This window comes from Papio anubis, chromosome 1, assembly GCF_008728515.1.
Source record: "Papio anubis isolate 15944 chromosome 1, Panubis1.0, whole genome shotgun sequence".
Lineage (NCBI taxonomy): Eukaryota > Metazoa > Chordata > Mammalia > Primates > Cercopithecidae > Papio > Papio anubis.
In genome coordinates, this window is record NC_044976.1 from 214577274 (window position 1) to 214601664 (window position 24391).

At 46.7% G+C, this 24391-nt stretch overlaps 1 protein-coding gene across 1 annotated transcript in view; it reads left to right on the forward strand.

The window, feature by feature from the left end:
• The window catches only part of EFCAB2 (EF-hand calcium binding domain 2), a 153339-nt gene extending 133041 nt beyond the window's left edge, over positions 1 to 20298 (forward strand). Inside the window, exon 6 of the mRNA XM_031660123.1 lies at positions 19036 to 20298. Coding sequence (XP_031515983.1) covers positions 19036 to 19172 — 137 coding nt within the window. The 3' untranslated portion in view covers positions 19173 to 20298. The remainder of the gene's footprint in view (positions 1 to 19035) is intronic.
• The last annotated feature ends 4093 nt before the right edge of the window (positions 20299 to 24391 follow it).

The window sequence follows — 24391 nt, forward strand, 5'->3', positions numbered from 1 at the left end:
AAGACTCCAAGAATGATCACAAGGTTTAGGCCTCAGCAACTAGATACTATTCGTTAAGGTTTGGGGGAAGATCAAGAGTGTGGTTGGAGACGTGTTCCCAGCTGAGAAGCCAACCAGACATCCAGGCTGTCTATATAAGTCTGGAGCTCCGGAGAGCCTGGGGTTGGAGTGGTCCGTGTACAGAAGATGTTTAAAGCTGTGGGGCTGGATGGGATCACCTAAGGAGGGAGGGTGAGTAGGGAAGAGAAGGGCTCTGAGGGCTGAACCTGCGGGCAACCCAAAGTTAGAGATAGGGAAGGAGAAAGATCAGCAAAAGATACAAGGCAAACATGATATCAGGGCAATCCCAGGTCCTATTCTGTCCCCCATCCTGTGTCCCCAGGACCATGTGAGGGCCTCCATCACCCAGTTGTTTCTTTTCAATGGTCCTTCAGAGTCCCTGAGGCAAGCTGCACTCACATAGACTAGAAAATACTGCATGTATTTTGTGTGCAACTCTGTGGTAGTGCCGTGTTTTCCAGTTGCTTGTGAGATCTACGAATATCCCTCCTCATCACATTCCGGGTGAACTGTCCTGATCCCATGGTTTCTCAGTGTCTCTGAAATTCTTGTGACCTTCAGTCCTGAGGACCAGTCTTCTCTGAGTAGGGAGGCCGGGGGTCGAGGCCGGGCCTCACTGCCATTGTTTCTGGCTGCATTACCCATTAAAGGAGTTCAATCCAGCTGAGCTAGTGTGGCGGCTGCCAAAAGTAAGCCCTTCACAAAAATGGTGTGCTTAACGGTAACTGCAGAGACATTGGGGGTTCTTCATTTTAAACTATCAGAAAAGAAGTAACGGGCAATATGTGATTCTCAGGTGTGAAATGCAACCATCACACGCTTGTCCCAGAAACACCATCTCATTTTTTCTAAATCAAGTGTGACTCCAATCCCTTACTGGCCCAATCATAGTAAGAGGAGGCCTGGGGGTTTACGTGGTACCTCTAAAACCTAACAATACGGACCAAGAACATGACAATTGTTGATCACCAAAATGGGCTCAGTCACCTACGTCATCACCTGAGCAGCCCTGTCCCCTCCCCAGTCCACCGCTCCAGAGACTGGAATGACCCTGTGCGGAAACCAGTGAGAACCTTGAGCAGTTCTCTCATGGTGGGGCTTTTTCAACAGATTGTTAAAAGGACTGTATTGACATGACGTTTGTCAAGCCCATAGTGAGACAAGAGGAGAGGAAGCTGTGTGTAAAGCCAAACCCTAGAACAAAGGAGCTTCTTCCCTCCGGTTTGCCCACCACCCAGCAGCACAGCCACCAGCCCTGGTCACCCTCCTGATGCTGGGACGCAGCCCTGCCCTGCCCCGACACCAGCCCACAGGCCCTGTCAACAGCCTTCCCGTTCCCGGCCCAGAGACCCCACCTGCTCTCTCCAGACAGTTCAGCGTTTGTCCCTGCGAAGGCTTTCTGAAAACAAAGACCTGTTAATTCCATCCCGTTTGCAAGCGAAGCCCCAGTTCTCTGGTACTCAAAGCACGCGCTGCTCTCTCGAGGGGGTGGTGAGAAGAGGATGTGAGGAAGGATGACTTTTTGTTTTTTTCTCTTTTAACAGCAGAAAGAACAAAACAAAAAACAGTAGCTTCATAAATCATCCTGCCAGGCAGAGAGGAATCTCCCATTTTCAAGCTACAATAAATGTGTTTTTGTAAAATGTTTTACTATACAGAGTTAGTAGACAACGGTACAGTGAATCTCCATGTAACATCACCCTCCGCGCCGGCCATCAACTCGAGGTCAATCCTGTTCCCATCTCCAGAGGTCACCTCCCTCATAATTTTGAAGCAAATGTAAAGCATCATTTTATTTTATTCATAATTTTTTTCAGTAGGTATATTTAAAAGATACCTAAAAGATAAAGACTCTTAAAAATTGCCTATAATACTATAATCATCCCTTTAAAATAATAATGATTTGGCCGGGCACGGTGGCTCATGCCTGTAATCCCAGCACTGGGAGGCCGAGGCGGGTGGATCACCTGAGGTCAGGAGTTCGAGACCAGCCTGACCAATATGGTGAAACCTAGTCTCTACTAAAAATACAAAAACGAGCTGGGCATAGTGTGTGCCTGTAGTCCCAGCCACTTGGGATGCTGAGACAGGAGAATTGCTTGAACCTGGAAGGTGGAGGTTGCAGTGAGCCGAGATCACGCCACTGCACTCCAACCTGGGCGACAGAGTGATACTCCATCTCAAAAACAATAATAATAATAATAATAATAATAATAATAATAGTTTAATGTTATCATATAGCCAGTGTTGAAAAGATCAGTTTTTCCATAAATGAATAAATGACTCAAAAAAATACAGAGGCCTGGCGCAGTGGCTCATGCCTGTAATCTCAGCACTTTGGGAGGCTGAGGCTGGTGGATTGCCTCAGCTCAGAAGTTCGAGATCAGCCTGGGCAACATGGTGAAACCCTGTCTCTACCAAAAATACAAAAATTAGCTAGGTGTGGTGGTGCACGCCTGTAGTCCCAGCTACTCAGGGGGCTGAGGCAGGAGGATCACCTGAGCCTTGGGAGGTTCAGGTGAACCGTGATTGGTCTACTGCACTCTAGCCTGGGCAATAGAGTGAGACCCTGTCTCAACAAAATAAATAATAATAATAATAATAATAAATGCCTCACAGTTTGAATTAGGAGTCAAGATTCAAACTGTGAATCTTGTGATTTGTTACCATGGGTTTTTTGTTTGTTTTTTGAGATGGAATTTTGCTCTGTTACCCAGGCTGGAGTGCAGTGGCGTGATCTCGGCTCATTGCAACCTCCGCCTCCTGGGTTGAAGCGATTCTCATGCCTCAGCATCCCAAGTCGCTGGGATTACAGGCACCCACCACTATGCCCTGCTAATTTTTGTATTTTTAGCAGAGACGAGGTTTCACCATGTTGGCCAGGCTGGTCTCGAACTCCTGACCTCAGGTGATCCACCTGCCTCAGCCTCCCAAAGTACTGGGATTACAGGCATGAGCCACCGTGCCTGGCCTGGCTAGCATGTTTTTAAAGTTTATTTTAAGGTTTTTTAAAAAAAATTTTTACTCCCAACCTTTGTCTTATCCTTGCAGTTCAATTATTGAAGGAACCACTTGTTTGTCCTGTAGGATTTTCCACATCCTGGTTTTGCTGGAGGCATCATCATGGTATATGTAATTACTGTATTTGTCTGTCTTCTCTACTTGATAAGTTGGCAGTTGGATCTAGAGCAAATTCAGGTTTGATTTGGAGGGACCAAATTACTTTACAGGTGTTGTATCCTTCTATCAGGAAGCTCATGATAGCTGATTGTCTATGACATCAGTACTATTGTTGATGAACACTAGGTCTATATTAATACATTAGGGATTGCAGAATGGTGATGATCTAATTCTATCATTCTTCATTTATTAGTATTTCCTTTATTTATAAGTATTTTCCTTTATCAGTTTTCAAAATAATGATTTGGTTTCTCAATATTCCTTAACAGCAACCAAGTAGTTTTTAAAATTATTTTTTAAAATTGATGCATAATAGATGTACATACCTTCAGGGTACATGTGATAATTTAATATATTTATATCAAGTATTTTTTGCTTTTTAGTATTATTATAAAGTCATGAATATTTGGTATATTTCCATCCATGGTCATCATTATTCTTATTGATGTTCACAGTATCGCATTTTTGAATAGTAGGAGCTGCTTCAGGCTGGATTCTAAAAGCCTCCTGGATAATATGGCATAAGATGATTTAGGTTCCTCTTGTGCCGTATTGGTTTCCAATGACATTATCAATCTTTTGTGACACGAGATCGGGGCCATCAGTGGGCCTTTGCTAATGACGTGTTATTAGGGAATAAGTAGAGGGAAAAGTTTGCCTTGTGTTAGAGATTTACAGATCATTTACTTGTGTTTGCACCATGTTTCTACACAATAGTGCACAGACACACAACTCACTGGTTAAATGGAGACCACAGAAATCTCTGGGATACTTTATGAGCAGCCTAATACCTCCTGATTCCACAAACTGGATCGGAGAATGCGTCCGGAGCCTGAGGCCAAACTGTGGTCCTACTATTTCTCAAATCAAGACAGGATTCATCTATGGGGAAAACAATGTATATAGAACCTTGGAATCCATTGTAATGATCAATGTCATTAGTAACTTTATTTGATTGATTGATTGATTGATTTTTGAGATGGAGTCTCATTCTGTCGCCCAGGCTGGAGTGGAGTGATGTGATCTCAGCTCACTGCAGCCTGCACCTCCCGGGTTCAAGCGATGCTCCTGCCTCAGCCTCCCGAGTAGCTGGGACTCCAGGCATGCACCACCACTCCTGGCTAGTTTTTGTATTTTTAGTAGAGATGGGGTTTCGCCATCATGGCCAGGCGGGTCTCAAACTCCTGACCTCAGGTGATCCACCCACCTTGGCCTCCCAAAGTGCTGGGATTACAGGCATGAGCCACTGCACCTGGCCACTTTAAATCCCAGTGGCAGGAGTACTTATAGATTTGCCTTTAATTCCCATTTGTTGGTAGAACAAAAAACATACAGAGCAGGAGGCAGGCCCATTACAGACTTTCAAAAAGTGATAAAATGTGATAAAAGCAAAGCTTCACACATCCAATCAGATGTCTTCCTCATACGGGAAGGAGCAAGTAAGCAGCCAGAGAGGCCAAGCGTTGTTTATTTCAGTCCTCCACCCTGTGAGGCTCAGGAGGATCAGAGGTGGTCCTCTGTGGTCAGGATGGGGGACCAGAGGAAGGAGGTCTGGGAAGCACTGCTTGACTCAGAGCTTCCTATTGCCTGGAGCTGGATCCACTAAAGAAAAGGTGCGGAGAGGAAGAGTGGCAGCTTGTGGAGTGGGCTATGGCTGGAAACCGGGGAGAAGGTGATGACAGAAGAAGGCCCATTCTCGGTCTAAAATCTGTAAACATGATCCTAAGAAGGGAGAGTGGGCTTAGGGATACGACAGAGTAAAAAGAGGCGGGGAAGTTGCAGACTGAATACCCAGAGCCAGAGACACTGACTGGTTGGTTCAAACTTTCTTTTCTGGGACAGTAGAAAGAAGAAGAGGTACTCACTGTGGTGGGGATGTGGGATATAGGAGAAGAGCCTGTGGATGGGGCACAACCAAACCTAAGTTATTGTGCAGCTGCTTTTGCAAGACACTGATCACCAGCGTAGGTGGTTAAAAAGGGACTTTCTATTCAGAAATGTTAATCCGTAAGAATAGGATAAATGGGCCAGGTGCGGTGGCTCAGGCCTGTCATCCCAGCACCTTGGGAGGCCCAGGTGGGCGGATCACCTGAGGTTAGGAGTTTGAGAACAGCCTGACCAACATGACAAAACCTCCTCTCTACTAAAAAGACAGAGATCAGCCGGGTGTGGGGGTGCGTGCCGTAATCCCAGCTACTCAGGCGGCTGAGGCAGGAGGATCACTTGAACCTGGGAGGTGGAGGTTCCAGTGAGCAGAGATTGTGCCACTGCACTCTGGCCTGTGGGACAGAGCGAGACTCCGTCACAGAAAAAAAAAAAAACAACAGGATAAATGGACCCCCATGTATTTATATTAGGCATTGCCATTAACATGTGGCCAATCTTGCTTCACCTCTTCTCCCTCAACAGTTTCCCTCACCTCCGTCCTCAGCCCTGCTGGTTACTTCAAAACAAATTCTAGACATCACATCATTTCATCTGTAAATGCTTTGATGTTATGTTTACCAGGTAAGGTAGAGATAAGGACCTCCTTCCCCTTTTCCCACACAACCATTAAACCATGATCATATCTTAAAAAGCTAACAATAATTCTGTAATATCTGATATGCAGTATTTTCAAATTTCCGCTTTTGTCTCATAAATATGCTTTTATCATTGGTTTATTCCAGTCAGGATCCAAACAAGGTCCTCTTGTTGCATTTGGTTGATGTGTCTTTAAATCTTTAACATTCTCCTCCCCTTTTGTCCTTGTCTTTCATGTGTTGAAGAGCCTGGTCTTTGGTCCTGTAGAATTGTCCACATGTTGGACTTGTCTGATTGCATTTCTGTGGTTGTGTTTAACACGTCCCTCTATTCCCTGTATTTCCCACCAGTTTTTATATCTAGCGGCTCGATCAATGTCAAAGTCAGTTTTGTTTTTTTTCTTTTTTTGCAAGTCAACTTCATTGGAAGTGGTGAATTTTTATTGCCTTCCTTCAGGAGGTAACATAATGTCTGGATTGTCTCTTTTTGTCACTCCTCAGACTCAGTAGCTGTCAGCCTGATCTAGGCTGTATGAAGCTCTCCAGCAACCTGTCACCTAATGGTTGCCATTAACATTATTTTAGTAGGAGTTGCAAAATGGTGATTTTTTTTTAAACGATTCTATCATTCCTTCTTCATTTATGCAATGGAATTCCTCTATTAAAGATAATTTTTTGAAGACCAGCCTGGGCAACATGGAGAAAGCCCATCTCTACTAAAAACAGAAAAATTAGCCAGGCATGGTGGTGTGTGCCTGTAGTCCCAGCTACTCAGGGGGCTCAGGGCGTATAACCTGAGCCCGGGACGTGGAGTTTGCAGTGAGCCATGATCACACCACTGTGCTCCAGCCTGGGCCACAGAGCAAAACCTCGTCTCAAAAAGCAAAAAAACCCCAAAACCCAAGATAATATTCTGCCATCAACTATTTGGCTTCTTTCAAATACTGTTTGCTCAGAAAAGGCACAGCAGTTTGCTGCTTTTCTGTAATTTTTCAAGCAAAATATTTCTTGATTTCTCTTGAAAACATGCATTTTTGGCTGGATGCTCAAAATGCCTTGGGAGGCCAAGGCAGGAAGTTCACTTGAGGCCAGGAGTTTGAGAGATGCTTGGGCAACAAAGTGAGACCCCCCATCTCTACAAAAATTAAAAAAAAAATTAGCTGGGTATGGTGGCACATGCCTGTAGTCCCAGCTACTGAGGAGGCCGAGGTAGGAGGATCACTTGAGCCCAGGAGTTTGAGGCTACAGTATTGCACTCCAGCCTGGACAACAGAGCAAGACCCTGTCTCTGGAAAACAAACAGAAACATGCTTTTTACCTTCATAAGTGTGTGTGTGTCACAGGTGGACCTTAAAATTGCCTGTGTCCCTTATGAGATGTCTAAGCCTCCCTTTGGCTTGTGTGCTAGCCAAACCACACTTGGTAACATTCTTCTTACCTTATTAGTTTCTGGTGATTTACAGTGTTTGCATTAGCAGTTACACTGCTATTTCTGTCACAGTGAATCTCTCTGGGTGGAAGTGAAGTGTTTGGACTTGATGTAATGAAGCTATTGCAGACTGATAAAACAGGTTTCAAATATCATAGGGTTATAAGGAAAAAGATGATTTAGAAGAATTATGTAGATAAATGATGACAGTACACCATGAATTCCATAATAATTCTGAATATAACTCTTCCCTAACTATGTTAAATAACTAACATTTACAACCATTTAAATATATTTCAATATTTAATATATTTAAATTGTATATTTAAAATAATGTATATTTTAAAATAAGAAAAATATTCACACAACTCAAACTTGCACCTTGTTTTATCTATGTTTCTTCCATTTTAAGTCTTGTCATTCATCAATATGAATTGGTTACCAATAAATTTGGATTTGGAAGCTAGGTAGAAAGTTGGGAAAAATTTCTACAGGAATAACCAGGATTAACCAGATAATTTCAAGATTTTCTTTATCTAGGAATTAAGAATTCATATGATATGGCGGCCAGGTGCGGTGGTTCACACCTGTAATCTCAGCACTTGGGGAGGCTGAGGCTGGCGGATCACCTGAGGTGTTTGAGACCAGCCTGGCCAACATGGCAAAACCCCGTCTCTACTAAAAATACAAAAATTAGGCGTGGTGGCATGCACCTGTAATCCCAGCTACTCAGGAGGCTGAGGCAGGAGAATCGCTTGAACCTGGGAGGTGGAGGTTGCAGTGAGCCGAGATTGAGTCACTGCACTCTAGCCTGGGCGACAAGAGTGAAACTCCGTCTCAACACAAGCAAAACAAAAAATAAACAAAAAAGAATTCATATGACATGGGAACTAGAACTGTTTCCAAACAGTTATAATCAATTCCAAAGAAACATTGCACTTCTGGTTTCCTGATGATGTCACCCACATATGTGGCTACATTAAGGAGTCGGGTCCTGAGAGCAGTGAGGCAGGAGTGAGGTCGAGTGGGCAGGCGTGAGAGCCAAGCACAGAGGCAGAAATGGACACTCTGCACCCAGAACGCAGAAAGGAGGCAAGTGGGGTCGCCGGCCCAGGCACTGTGGGACTGCACACCGCACCCAACACTAACTTCCCTTAATAAACACTAAGTTAATCTTTACAACTCTTCAGCAAGGCCACGCCACCCCGGTCCTTCTGTTCTGATCGGAGGACCTTGCCTCTCATTCGGCAGAGAGCGTAGAACCTTTGGCTTCTAACACCACCAAATGTCCCTTTCACAGAGGAGATGACATCTAAGAGCTCTAGGGGCAGAAGTGCCGCTGCAGGGCCCTGATGGGGCAGGGACTGTGGCACAGGTCACCTCCTGCCTTTACTGTCTGACACGGGCTCCCAGGGCTGCTTGCATTTGGCAGGGGCTCCTCCTCCACGCTGCCCTCTCCTGGTTCCCAGTCCTGCTCGGTTTCCAGGTGCTCAGAGCCCTCTCTGCACCACCCCAGGCACCGGGCTCAGCCCCTTTTTCAGAGCTACCCTTTAATTGGTGACACTCTCCACTACCAACCCCAGCTCAGCCCAGATTCCCTCCAAGCACAATTGTGCCGAGCACAGTAGCCATCATCTGTAAGCTTCCCTGTGATTTCATCCATCCTCACTTCCTCACCTCTGCTCTCAGAAGTCCCCGTGTCCTCCTGAACGCAAACTCCTCCTCTGCTGTTGTTCCCACTCGGGGCTGCCTCCTCACTGACCTTCCTCCACCAGAGATTCCCTCCTTGCTCTCCCCTGGACTTTGTCTTCACCCCTGTGCTTATCGCTTTCGGACCACAGTCTTAGTCAAGTTCACCCCATCTTTTCAAAGAACATCTTCCCCTCCTTTAGACTTCTCTCCCTGTCACCCACCCGTCACCCACAGTCTCTCTTTCCCTCCCTCCACCGCCAAGCATTCTGAAGAAATGTTCCCCTTGCCCTGAGCTCGTCTGCCCCTCCCTTCCATTCCCGGCCTCCTACAGTCTCACTTCTGTTTCCATCACTACCTGGGACTGCTGAGGTCCTCAGTGACATGCCCATTGCCAATCCCAGCAGCCTGTGTCCAGTTCTTCACGTTTTTTGAATTCACTGCAACATTTAATGCTTGCTGGTGACTCTTCCTTGCTGAAATTCTTCCTTGGATGAAAAGACACATTCTTTCCAGGTTATCGCTTTTCTCTTTGACTATTGCTTCTATGTCTTACTGAGGCCTCTTTCTATTCCCACCCTTAACTGTTAGTGTTCCCAGGATTCTAGCTTCAGCTCAACTTCTTTCATCTCTCTCAGTGGCCTCATTCATCCCCATGACCCCAGCGACACTTGCCAGAACTCCCAGATCCACACCTTTGATCCAGCCTTTCACTGAGACCTTCTCCAGCTGAATGTTCTGCTGGTCTCTCATATGCGGCAAAATCTGCTCCTCCTCCTCTCGACTATCTTTTCTGTCCAACCTAGACCACAGGCATCAGTCACTAGGACTTGCCTCAGTGTCTCTGGGGTCCCTCCTTCCACTCTACTCCTATAATACAAGATGATTCCAGCCCTCATCCCCTCCTTCCTTGACAATTGCCATAGTCTCCTAACTCTGCCTCTAGACTCTACCCAGTCCGATCCATTATTCCTCTGCTTGTAGAAGTATTTTTCTAAATAGATACGGTCATGGCTTGTACCTCCGTATGGGTTTTGTCGAAAGCAGACCCTGAAACGAGGATTCTGGTGTAGATGACGTATTTGGGAGGAAACAACAGTATGTGAGTAGGGAAGGAAGATAGGAGAGGGAAGCCAGCCAGTAAAGGGTGTGCTGTCAAGCCACTTACCACTGCAGGTAACTGGAGCTCAATCTTGCTGGGCACCTCTAGGAGTCCGTAGAATATGTGCCTCGGAGGTGTCCCGCCTGAGGGGCGAGAGAGCTGGGTTATTTATACTCCAACTCTCATCGGGCAATGAGAGGTGTCTGTAGCAGTTCATTCTCCTCCTGCAGTGCTTGGAGTCAGGGGGTTCATGAAACCCTCAGGCAGTAGAAGTCAAGCCAGCTATTACAATGGAAAGGCTCAAGGGGCTAGAGAGGGGCACAGATGGAAGGACAGGGGCGGTATCTGCCTCATTACCCTCCTGCTTAATAATCCCCAGAGATCCTCACTGCCCACAGCTGGCCTTTCTGGCCTCCTCCCCTGCACTGCTTCCCTCCACTTAGACAAGGGTTCCGAGGTCTTCCCTGAAGAAGACAAGCACCCTCACGCCTCCACGCCTGGGTGTGCGTTGCTCTTTCCTCCACATCATCCTTCTCTTTTAGGTTAACTGATAATCCTGGCTGCATGTACTGGGCACGTGCTACCTGCAGAGTCATTTATGTAGGTTAGTTGATTTAATGTAACCCCTATAATAGTATATGAGTTGACTAGCTAAAAAGAATGATCACCTCCATTCTACAGGTAAGGAAATCACAGCTCAGAGAGGTTAACTAAATGCCTCTGGCACAAAGCTAGCAAGTGGCAGGGCCATGTTGGGAGACCCGGATCTCTGCTCCAAAGCCTGTGTGAGGCACTAACCACGGGGCCGAACTACCTCAGACTTCCTGCCTCAGCTCGGCGGTGGCCTGTCCTTGCGCCTTCCCACCTAAATAGATGTGCTGTCTGCTCTGTCTTCCCATAGCCTATGGTAGTTTTTTATGTGGATGCCTTTATTAAACGTGTTATCTTGTAGTGTATTTATTCATCTGACTTCCCTTTTAAACCATAAGTCCCTCCCATTTTAATCTTCAATGCTTGGCCAATTGTGTAACTCAGGTAAGGCCTCCATTAACTTTTAAAACAGCATCATGTTGAATTCTGCCGGGCACAGTGGCTCATGCTTGTAATCGCAGCACTTTGGGAGGCTGAGGCAGGCGGATCACTTGAGGTCAGGAGTTTGAGACCAGCCTGGCCAACATGGTGAAACCTCATCTCTATTAAAAATACAAAAAATTGGCCAGGCGTGGTGATGCACGCCTGTCGTCCCAGCTACTCAGAGGGCTGAGGCAGGAGAATCGCTTAAACCCAGGAGGTGGAGGTTGCTGTGAGCCGAGATCACGCCACTGCACTCCAGCCTGGGCGACAGAATGAGGTTCCTTCTCAAGAAACAAAACAAAACAAAACAAATAATTAAGTTGAGTGAATATTGACTTTGTTTCAATACCATGCACACAAATACCGAGCAACGAGACTTCTTAAATAAGACAGGACCCAGTTTTGACTTTTCTGGGCATATTCTGCTGGGCAGGAAAGAAATAAGAATATTAACTCTAATGGACCACAGACAGATGGCCGGCCAGCCAGCCAGCGCCCCGCTGAGGGCCAGAGCAGGGCCTTTGCCCAGATCACGGAGGAGCCTATCATGTCTTCCAGTTTGTGTATGGAGGGCAAAAACATACCAACAAAAGTTCTGTGAAAGCTCTTCAGGCTTTGCAGTTTGGGACATGTTTATAGGGCATGCGTGAGTCACAGCGGTCAGCGGCTCTGTGGCCACAGAAGGCATTAAGAGGAAAAGTGAGTGGCCTCCTCACCCTTTGTTCCTGACAGGGTTTTGCATTGACACCAGCAGCCAGAGCGGTTTGCTGGGTTTGAGTGCGGTTATAGTGTGGACTTAGGCACTCTAAAATGGGAGGAAAGAAAGCTCCTTTTTGGGAAGAAACTTCTACCTATGTCAGCTATAGTATACCAGCTCACAGAGTGCTAAGAAAAGATAATTTTTTTAAAATAAAAAAACTACATGTGCATGCTTATGAAAACCTAGTTTCACAATCAGAATCCTGAACCTGCTCATAAATTTATACCAGAAAAGCAAAGACCAAAAACCGCACATGCTTTGCTGCTAAACATTAACTTCATAATTTACTTTTTGGCACTAGGGGATAATGAGAAAGAGCAGCAAAGACACCTTTAAAAGGCAGCCGGGAGCCAGACCTCCTCCTCCTTTCTTCACCCAGGTCTGAACTCGCGTGCACTGAGTCGAGACCACAAAATGCATGTGGGTGGGTCTGATACCCGGTGACCTGCAGGGACAGCTGCACCCCCAGCCTCTGCCCACCTGCTGACCACAGGACAAAGTGTCTGGTTGTAGAAGGAAAGTATGGTTGCTTCTCCCCTCAACCCGGCCAAATCTTCCAAAGTCATTTGCAAAATATTGACGGCACAGAGTAAAGAGCACTTCGTTGACAGTGCAGTTGGTGCAAAAATGAATAGACTAATGAAGGTGTGGTGAATGTCTTTGACTCATATTTATGGCTTTTGTCTTCTTTGTTTCCTCTTGAACGTATTCCCAGGGCCTCCTTTCTTTGTCTGTCTTCTCTTCACTTTCATCAAAGGCAGCCTGTTCCTTCTGACCTTGACATTTCCTGTGTAAACAACATCATGCCTCTTGGCACCTGAACCCACCTAAAGTTTAAGGGGTCTAGGGTAAGGGGACTTTTGGAAAGCCCTGCTGTCCTATGGCCAACATCAGATAACTGGGGCGGGGCACAGTAGCTCATGCCTGTAATCCCTGCACTTTGGGAGGCTGAGGCTGGAGGATGACTTGAGCCTAGGAGTTCAAGACCAGCCTGGGAAATGTAGTGAGACTCCGTGTCTATAAAAATTAAAATAAAATTAGCTGGGTGTGACATGCACCTGTGGTCCCAGCTACTCTGCAGGCTGAGGCCAGAGGATTGCTTGAGCCTAGGAGGTCAAGGCTGTAGTGGGCAGTGTTTGAGCCACTGCACTCCAGCCTGGGTGACACAGCAAGATCCTGTCTCAGAAAAAAAGATAATCTGGATATTTATTTGTTTGTTTTTTGTTTTGTTTTGTTTTGAGACGGAGTCTTGCTCTGTTGCCCGGGCTGGAGTGCAGTGGCCGGATCTCAGCTCACTGCAAACTCCGCCTCCCGGGTTTACGCCATTCTCCTGCCTCAGCCTCCTGAGTAGCTGGGACTACAGGTGCCCGCCACCTCGCCCGGCTAGTTTTTTTTGTATTTTTTAGTAGAGACAGGGTTTTACCGTGTTAGCCAGGATGGTCTCGATCTCCTGACCTCATGATCCGTCCGTCTCGGCCTCCCAAAGTGCTGGGATTACAGGCTTGAGCCACCGCGCCCGGCCTGTTTGTTCGTTTTTTAGATGGAGTTTCGCTCTTGTTTCCCAGGCTGGAGTGCAATGATGCAATTTCTGTTCACCACAACCTCCGCCTCCCAGGTTCAAGCGATTCTCCTGCCTCAGCCTCCTGAGTGGCTGGGATTACAGGCATGTGCCGCCACACCCAGCTAATTTTATATTTTTGGGGGTCTCTTCATGTTGGTCAGGCTGGTCTTGAACTGCCGACCTCAGGTAATCCACCTGCCTTGGCCTCCCAAAGTGCTGGGATTACAGGCATGAGCTACCGCGCCTGGCCTTATTATTTGTTTTTCATGGATGATCCTTATTCCTTTACTTATTTCATTTAAGGTTACCTTTAAGATTATTGGATCTTAAAAAAGAAATATACAGCTGATTGAGAAAAGGTTATTGAAAATTTTACTGTATATGTGTGTTCATATGCTTACAGAGATGTGTGAAAGCAGGTGACTTTTAAACTTCTTTATACTTTTATTTAACTGTGGTGGAATATACGTAACATCAAATTTACCATTTTAACCACTTTTATGCATATAGTCTAGCAGGATTAAGTCAATTCACATTGTCGTGCAGCCATCGCCCTGATCCATCTCTAGAACTTTCTCATTCCAAATGGAAACTCCATACCCCTCAAATAGTGACTCCCATTCTTCCTTCATACTTTTTTTTTTTTTTTTTTTTTTTGAGATAGAGTCTCTCTCCATTGCCCAGGCTGGAGTGCGGTGGCATGGTCTTGGCTCACTGCAGCCTCCGCCTCCTGGGTTCAAGCAATTCTTCTGCCTCAGCCTCCCAAGTAGCTGGGATTACAGGTGCCTGCCACCATGCCCAGCTAATTTTTGTAATTTTAGTAGAGACAGTGGTTTCACCATGTTGGCCAGGTTGGTCTCGAACTCCTGACCTCAAGTGATCCGCCTGCCTCGGCCTCCCAAAGTGTTGGGATGACAGGCGTCAGCCACTGCACCTGGCCCCTCATACTATTTTGAGTGTGATTCTTATAATAATATCTTATATTTTTAAAAAACAGGATACACCTTACCTTGGTCCTTAAAGAATATGTTTGCTTATTCTGCTGTGGTTCCAAGATTATTTTTTTCTATAAAGTTTTTCCCCCTTAAGAGCTTATCACAGTGTCTTTTAGGTGAGTCAGCCAAATAAGACATGATTAAATGCCAGTTTTATGAGGTTTCCAGGTACTCCTTTATAAAGATTCTAAGAAAATCTATTAAAAATTTATCTAAGAGTTGCTTTCAGGGATCTTAATTAGTGGAGGCTGCTGACCACAGGCCATTTCTAGAGTACAGATGATATCGTCACGTTACTCTGTTGTCTTCTCATTATTCAATTCAGCAGCATTTTATCAGGTCTACTGTTTGTTCTGCACTGTGCTAAGTACTGTGGGAAACAGAAAAGTTGAAGACATGGCTATTGCCTGAAACGGCAGCTCTTGGGAAAAAATGCAGTAGAAGGAGGAGCTGGCTATAGAAAATATGGTAATTTCTAATCTAAAATTAATATGATCATACAACATGAACATTAACATGTTCAAATATGAGAACAAGAGTGAATGCTGGAAATATATTAGAGTAATAACAATAATAATGTAACACCTAACAGTCAGTAAGCATCTATCATGTGCCAAATACCACACTCACACTTTACTCCCATTATCTCATTTAATCCCCACAAGAACAAGAACCTCACAGTGACGGCTCTTGTCCCCAGTTGAGTTAGAAAAGCTGACACACTCAGAGATTAAGGGCATGGTGCCAGCAAGTGATGACGTGGGGCTCCCATCTCAGACCTGCCTGACTCCGGGTCCAAGGCTGGCGTTTGTCACTGCTGGGACAGCCATTGGTACACTCAGACCTGCCTGACTCCCGGTCCAAGGCTGGTGTTTGTCACTGTGGGGACAGCCATTGGTACACTCAGACCTGCCTGACTCTCCAGTCCAAGGCTGGCGTTTGTCACTGCGGGGACAGCCATTGGTACACTCAGACCTGCCTGACTCCCGGTCCAAGGCTGGTGTTTGTCACTGCTGGGACAGCTATTGGTACACCGTGATGTCTAGTCTGGAAATAAAAGAGAGTTGATTTTGTTCTGTTACATTTTATTATTCACAGAAGCGAAAAGGAAAAGGAAGCAATTCATTTTAAAAGTATCCAAGGCCTGGCGCGGTGGCTCACACCTGTAATCCCAGCACTTTGGGAGGCCAAGGCGGGAGGATCACGAGGTCAGGAGATTGAGACCATCCTGGCTAACACGGTGAAACCCTGTCTCTACTAAAAATACCAAAAATTAGCCAGGCGTGGTGGTGGCGCCTGCAGTCCCAGCTACTCGGGAGGCTGAGGCAGGAGAATAGTGCGAACCCGGGAGGCGGAGCTTGCAGTGAGCCGAGATCGCGCCGCTGCACTCCAACCTCAGCAACAGAGCGAGACTCTGGCTCAAAAAAAAAAAAAGGATCCAAAAGGAGGATGCTGTTTCTATCACGCCATTGCTTGGGGTCTGCCACCAAGTCCCTTACTGGTAGCTTAGGCCTCAATGGTTGGGATTCTTTTTTTAAAATTGTCTGACTGGGCCGGGCGTGGTGACTCTCGCCAGTAATCCTAGCACTTTGGGAGGCCAAGGCAGGCGGATCACAGGGTCAGGAGTTCAAGACCAGCCTGGCCAATATGGTGAAACCCTGTCTCTACTAAAAATACAAAAAAGCCGGGTTTGGTGCTGGGCACCTGTAATCCCAGCTGCTTGGCAGGCTGAGGCAGGAGGATTGTTGAACCCGGGAGGCAGAGGTTGCAATGAGCTGAGGTCACGCCACTGCACTCCAGCCTGGGCGACAGAGTGAGACTCCATCTAAAAAAAAAAAAAATTGTCTTCCTAAGTTGTCCCTAGATTCCGTCATGTATGACATCCCTGGGGACACCACCATGCAAAGCCAAACGGTTGGCCCGCAGCCAGTTCCTGGCAGTCTTCATGTCGGGCTGAGGACTCACTCAAGAGGAAATTCACTCATGCGCGAACAGCCTGCCTGTTCGTTTGGTGAAATATGGCAGATTTTTTATTTCTTAAAAGTGAAAAGGGAGATGCTATTAATCAAGGGATTTAAATTATTATTATTATTATTATTATTTTACTTATTTTTTTGAGACAGAGTCTTGCTCTGTTGCTTAAGCTGGAGGGCAGTGGCATGATCTTGGCTCACTGCAGCCTCCGCCTCCCGGGTTTAAGCGATTCTCCTGCCTCAGCCTCCCAAGTAGCTGGGACTACAGGCACCACCACCATGCCCAGCTAATTTTTGTATTTTTAGTAGAGACGGGGTTCTGCCATGTTGGCCAGGATGGTCTCGATCTCGTGACCTCATGATCCGCCCACCTCAGCCTCCCAAAGTGCTGGGATTACAGGCGTGAGCCACCGCACCCAGTCGGGATTTAAATTATTTATTTTATTATGTATTCATTTATTTATTTTGAGACAGGGCCTTGCTCTGTCATCCAGGCTGGAGTGCAGTGGCACGATCTCGGCTCATGCAGCCTCAACCTCCCCAGTTCAAGCAGTTCTCCTGCCTCAGCCTCCCGAGTAGCTAGGACTATAGGCACGCCATTACGCCTGGCTAATTTTTGTATTTTTTTATAGAGACGGGGTTTCACCATGTTGCCCAGACTGGTCTCAAACTCCTGAGTTCAAGCGATCTGCCTGCCTCGGCCTCCTAAAGCGCTGGGATTACAGGCGTGAGCCACCCTGCCCGTCTTTAAGTTATTTATTTAAAAAAAAAAATTATTGCCCACTCTTTAGCAATGGGGAGGGAAGAGTGTTTCTTCCTGGATCCTCAGGAATGGCTGTCCCTTCTGGAAGGGTGCACTTTTCAGTTGAGAAGTGAAGTTCAGGGAACCTGGTGACAGTAGATTAATAGTTTCTCAACTCAGCTCCGTTTGCCACCTCTGACATGCAGGACTCACTCATTCTTTCAACCACTGTCATTCATGTATTTATTCATCAGTAAGTGCCTTCCTTGAGCACGGCACACCAAACTATATAGCAGGGCTCAAAGGACCATCATGCACAGTGCCTGCCCTCATGGGGCTGGCTGGCTGGTGAGGGAGGTGGGCGTGTGAACAGGCAAATCACACACCAGTGGCCACCACCAGGGCAGAGTGATGGACAAAGCACTGCTGATGGGCACAGAGCACAGAAAACAAAACGACCACCCTGGGCCTGGTGCTGTGGCTCACACTTGTAATTCCAGTGCTTTGGGAGGCTGAGTCTGGAGGGTTCTTTGAGGCCAGGAGTTTGAGACCAGCCTGGGCAGCCCAGTGAGACCCTATCTCTCTCTCTTTTTTTTTTTTTTTTGAGACAGGGTCTCACTCTGTCGCGTAGGCTGGAGTGCAGTGGCGTGATCTTGATTCACTGCAGCCTCTGCCTGCCAGGTTCAAGCGATTCTCTTGCCTCAGCCTCCTGAGTAGCTGGGATTACAGGCACCATCACCATGCCTGACTAGTGTTTTTGTATTTTTAGTGGAGACGGGATTTCACCATGTTGGCCAGGCTGGCCTTGAACTCCTGGCCTCAAGTGATCCACCTGCCTCAACCTCCGAAAGTGCTAGGATTATAGACGTGAGCCACTATGCCTGACCTCAAGATCCTATCTGTATCAAAAAAAAAAAAAAAAGAAAAAATTAGCCAGGTGTGGTTACTCACACCTATATCCCAACTACCTGGGAGCTGAAGTGCAGGCTACGTGTGAGGATCGCTTAAGCCCAAGAGTTAGAGGCTGCAGTGAGCCTTGACTGAGTCACTGCACTCCAGCCTGGGCAATGGAGTGAGACCTTGCCTCTTCAAACAAACAAACAAACAAACAAAACTCTGGCTTCAGGAGTCTAGAAAGTAGGAGGTGACATCTGAGCTGTGTCTTAACGCAAACAAACAAAACTCTGGCTTGAGGAGACTTGCCGAGATCGCGCCACTGCACTCCAGCCTGGGCGACAGAGCGAGACCCTGTCTCAAACAAACAAATAAATAAATAAATAAATAAAAGAGTAAGGACGTGAACCCAGTGGATATGCTGGGGCATCAGATACAGGCTGTTGGCCATTTAGTTAAAATAAGATGGATGACCATAATCTAAAAGATGTAAAAAAAAGAAACTTACTTTATTTTTTTGAATGAGTAAAACGTACGTGGTACAAAACTCAAAAGGTATAAAGGCACACAGAGTAAAAACTAATTTTTCTGTATAAATGTGTCCCACAACCACTCGGACGCCTCCCTCCTGAGCACACCGAATCCAGGGAGTCCTTGTGTGAACAGGTAGGTGGTGTCCTTACGTGCCCTTCATGCTTCTCTACACACCACACTTTTCTCACGAAGCAACAGGTCCCATACGCTCAGTTCCTGGTTGTATACATACCCACCTCATCGATTTCAATGACTGCATAATATTCTATTGCACGAATGTGCCATATTTTATTTAACCAGTTTCCTTCTCAAGAATATGGAGGCGGTTTTCCTTCTTTCAGAAACTCTGATTTATTTATTTATTTATTATTTGTATTTTTTTTTCCTGACAAAAATGCTGTTGAGAACAGAAATTCGGGTTTAAGTTGCAGTGGCTGTTCTGGTTTATATAGAACTAGATTCTAGCCTTTTCCTCATTTTCTTTTGCCTGGTAGATTTTTGCTTATCCTTTTCTTTGCAGCATGTTTCAAACATTTTATTTTGGGTGTGTCCCTCGGATACCCAATCAGTGATTGTGACATTTTCAGCAACTGCTATAATTTCCACTTCAGATACAGAGACACCTGTCACTTAGCACCTTCAATGAAGAGCTTCTGAGCGAATTTCTCCAGTGGGAAGGCACCTCGGGGGTGACACATGGATAACGTGGAATCATGCAGTTTGGGCAGATTACCAGTTAAGAGCAACATGAGGTTTGGCCCACTTTGACTTGCAGGCCACTAAAGCCTCAGACAATACGACACCTGGCCCTTTACCAAAAGCGGACAGCGGAGGTGTTGACAGGAATGGTGTTAAGCCAGGTTCATCTGCATTGGTCAAGCATAGACTTCTATTTTTAAAATATTTAGGGCAAACATAGTTCAAAATTAATTTGGTCAACTACATTTTTCTTTAGTTTCTTTAGTTTTGAAACTTTTGTATATTTTTATTAATTATGAAACTCATACAAATGTTATGTAGGCAGAATTTTCAGGAAGTTTTATGCCCCTTTTTATAAACCTGTGACAAAGAAATAAGTGATATAATAGGGAAATACTGAGGTGTATTTGCACAGTCTTTGTATTTTACAAAATTATCATCTGACCATAGATGTGATCATTGCTGTTCCAAGTAACAGAAAGCTCAACCCATAAAAGGAAGTAACTGGCTTATATGTAACAGAAGAGTCTAAAAGCAGACATAGCTTCAGATGCAGCTTGATCCAGGGCCCGGATGCCATCATCAGAATCCAATTCTTGGATCTGTTTCTTTGGGTTGGCTTCATTTTCAGGCAGCCCCTTTCCTTATATCCTCAGGATGGCAGAGGCAGCCCATGGCCTTTCCCTTGCAGAGATAGGTTACCAGGAAAGAATACTTCTAACCCTAGACATGAAACGACAGTCTTGAACTTCATTCTGACTTGATCAGCCAAGTCCCTGTTGGAACCATCACTGCCTGGCTTAGGCCTGAGACAGTGCTGCCCCTCTACTACCAAAGGCAGGGCTGGCCTTCCCTAAAGTGTGTGTTCCGGGTGGGGGAGAGGAATGGATCCGAACCAAAACCAGGGCTGTCCAGCATCAGCAAATATCCCCACGGTCCGCATGCCTCTAACAGGAGGCAAACCATCCGCCCTCCCTCTGGCTCCCCTACTGAAAATACCCCAGAAGCCCACAGGTCTTAGGCTTCTCCAAGCTACTTCTTCATCTACTTTTTTGCTTCCTTAATTATTTTTTATTTTTATTTTTATTTTTTTTGAGACAGAGTCTCTCTCTGTCGCCTAGGCTGGAGTGCAGTGGCGCAATCTCGGCTCACTGCAACCTCCACCTCCCAGGTTCAAGTGATTCTCCTGCCTCAGCCTCCTGAGCAGCCAGGATGACAGGCACCCGCCACCACGCCTGGCTAATTTCTGTATTTTTAGTAGAGACGGGGTTTCACCATGTTGGCCAGGCTGGTCTCGAACTCCTGATCTCAAGTGATCCACCCACCTCAGTCTCCCAAAGTGCTGGGATTACGGGCGTGAGCCGCCATGCCCGGTTGCTTCCCTAATTTGCTTAGAAGTACCCGGATGCATGGCATTGTATGTGGTACACCTTGAACGAAGGGTGAAGAAACGAGGGGGAGTGACTTAGTAGCATGTGACAGCACACAATTTAAATTTTAATATTAGCTCATTTGCTAAAAACAGCTTATATAATAGTCACTCACATACCTCAACACTCACCATCCCCTCCCCACTTTTTTTCTGGAGACAGGGTTTCACTGTTGCCCCGGCTGGAGCGCAGGTGGCGTGATCACGGCTCACTGTAGCATCGACCTCCTGGACTCAGGGGTCCTCCTGCCTCAGCCTCCTGAGTAGCTGGGACCACAGGTGCATGCCACCACGCCCAGCTAATTTTTAAAATTTTTTGTAGGACAGGGTCTGGCTGTGTTGCTCAGGCTGGTCCAAACTCCTGGGTTCAAGTGATCCTCCCACCTCAGCCTCCCAAAGTGTTGTGGCTGCAGGTGTGAGCCACCGTGCCCAGCCAACATTCACCCCTTTCAAGTGTGCAATTCAATGGATTCTAGCATCTTCACAGTGCTGTGTAACTATCACTCCTGTCTACTTACAAAGCATTTCCATCATCTTAAAAGGAATCCCCATGTCCAGTAGCAGTTCCCCTTCCCCCACCCTCATCCTCCGGCAACCACTCCTCTTCCTGTGTGTCTGTGGATTTGCCTCTTCAGGGCATTTCATATAAACACAATCATACAATATGTGGCCTTTCGTGTCTGGCTTCTTTCCGTTAGTATAGGCTTTCGAGGTTCATCCACGTTGTAATATATATCCTGAGTTCATTCCTTTTTGTTAAGCTCACAAAAGCACTTTTTATTTGCGGCAAGGAGACTGGCCGCAGGGATTACAGTTCCAGCAGTCAAAACGCAGCTCCAGGTGGCACTACTTGGACCATAGATTTTGCTTCATTTTGACTGGAAAAGGGTGTTCAGGATGTACTTCTCCCAGCTGGACAAGAAAAAGGGCAGAGAAATCTGGAAGAGACGTCTCATCTACACAAACTGCTCTTTGGACTCAGCATCAACCTGACCACACCCTTGCTGGTCAGTCGGCAGGTCACTGACCCACTGTTAAGGGACACAGGCCATACTACACTTGCTAGAAAAACTGAAGCAGGAAAAAGAGGTGCAAGGCACTTGGGGAAGAGCAGGTACCTACAGCTTTAAAGCTCAGTGTCGAAGGGGTAATCCTTGCAGGAGGCACAGCTCACCAAGACGCAGACCCTCCCGTCCCCTCCCGTCCCCGCTGCCGCTGACTACAGTGGTCACATCAGGCTGCTCAGTGGAAAGTCAAAGTCCTCCAGTTTTCAGCAACGCGTTCCAGTGTCACCACGAAATGACAGGAATTACCACCAAGTTCCTCTGCATGGGAAACCAGATCAGAACCTGGGCTGCGTTTTTATTTGTTTATTTATTTATTTTTTTACTGTGCTTGGCTGTGATTGCTTTGGTGCAGGGATCCCCCAGGCCTGTCACGAGAGCTGAGGGGACTATAGGCAGTCACCACCTTGCCTTTGGATTGGCAGCCCTGGATTAACTTCTGCTGAGGTGGGTGCAGGTGGCACTCACTCTGGTGAACCACTGTTTTTAAGCCAGGTTTCTTTTTTTCTGTCTTATACATACATTTTTAGAGACAGGGTCTCACTCTATCACTCAGTCTGGAGTGTAGTGGCATGATCGTAGCTCACTGCAGCCTCGAGTTCCTGGGCTCCAGTGATCCTCCCTCCTTGGCCTCCCAAAGTGCTGGGATTACAGGCCGAGACACCACACCTAGTCTTAAGCCAGGTTTCTTTACCAGCTCCTGGGTATGGCTGCAGTTGGAGATACCAAAAGCTTTCATAGCCCTTCATCTAGCAGCTCCTCCATGTGGCCACCCACGTGTCCATGAAGTTGGTGTCACTAGGTACCACGTTGTCTGTGCCATCCAACAGGAAAAATAGCCTGTTGGCCAGTGAACAAGGGAGAGCTCCAGGTGGTCCCCTGAGGGTCTTCTGACGGGCTCCTTTACCAGGCTGTTCTCATGGTATGAGCACCGCAGCTTGCTGACAGTGGCAACGTTCTCAAGCTTCACAGACTCCGTCACTTGGCCTGGAGGGGACTTCTAGGTGTCCAGCCCCAGGACAGGCATTTTGGCACCATGATTGAGCACGATATGGTGAAGCCATCCTCACAGGGTTAAGAAGAATTCTGGACAGAAATATAGTTGTAATTAAGCATCCGTCAGCCTGCACTTTGACCCACTTCCTTGTAACCGACAGTGAAGTAGCACCAGATACCGTTTGCACCCCCGTTGTTCCTATAGATAGGATATCTGACCTGAGAATCATAAGGCTTTTGTTTAAGAATTGCTTAAGGTGTTTTCCAGATCCTGAATTCCAGCAAAACAGCCGACACCAACCAGTTTGAAGACCCCCACAGAGGAATGTGATCTGCATGAAAATACAGCTTCATCTCCCTCTCCCATGACTCCACCCTGCACACTTTGACCAGTTGACCATCTCCACACTCCAGTCTCCACTCCCCAACCCTTAAAAACCCCCGACTCCTCAGGGAGATGCTTTTGGGGTTTCCTCCCATGTCCTCCTTCAGGGACCCTCCGATGAAACCTCTTTCTCTGCTACAGCCTTGTGCCTCGGCGTGTTCACTTGCCGACCAGTCCCATCCAGCAACGGACCCATCGTGGTCGCTGTGGCTGGACGAACCTGCTGTGCCTCACAGACCCCGCTCAGGATCACAGCACTTCGTTCCCTGGGTTGGAGATGCCATGTTTGCTTATCCCTTCATCAGCTGATGAGCATTTGCGCTGTTTTCACTTTTTGGCTATTATGAAAATGTTGCTATGAGCATCCGTGATATTCGCCCATTTAAAAAGGTGTTTTTCACCATAGCTGCTGAGAGAAATTTCTCCCTGGCTCTGTCCTTTCTTTGTAGCCCCGCCTTCCCCCAGGTTTTGACTCTCCCTCTCTGGCTCAGGGTCAGCTCCTTGCCTCACCTCCCAGAGCAGTTCCACTCTCCCACCTCCTCCTGCGGCATTTCCAAAGCCTCTGCTTAGCAAGGGACCACCCATCCTGCACCTCTCCCCTCAGGGCTGCGAGCACCTGCACACACTTGGTGGTTATCATATGCTGCAGCTCAATCAAATGCTCTCAGTTTTACATCACCAAGCTTTGTAAGCCAAAGGGAAGGCAAGGATTTGATCCTCACATCACATGAATCATGACACCTACCTTAGAAGGCAGAAGCAACTATAGTTGGAATGCAATTTTGTTTTCAATATGTGGAACCATGTCAAGGCTCTTTCCTCCCCATATGTCCTGCCCTGTTAATGGCTGGGGCTGAGGGTTTTCCCAGAAAACCAGATTGTCCTCACACGTTCAGCAGGACCCTGCGGCTTCCACAGATAGTAGGACTGTTACCAGAAAGAAGTCTCGATCCAGACGCCAAGAGAGCGTTCTTGGATCTCGCCCAAGAAAGAATTCGGGGGGAATCCATAGAGTGAAGTGAAAGCAAGTTTGTTAAGAAAACAGGAATAAAGAATGGCTACTCCATAGGCAGAGCAACTCCGAGAGCTGGTTGCCCATTTTTATGATTATTTCTTGATTATATGCTAAACAAGGGGTGGATTATTCATGAGGGAAAGGGGTGGGCAATTCCTGGAACTGAGGGTTCATCCCCCTTTTACACCATATAGGGTAACTTGTTGACATTGCCGTGGCATTTGTAAATGGTCACGGCGCTGGTGGGAGTGTCTCTTAGCTAATGTGTTATAATTAGCATCTAACGAG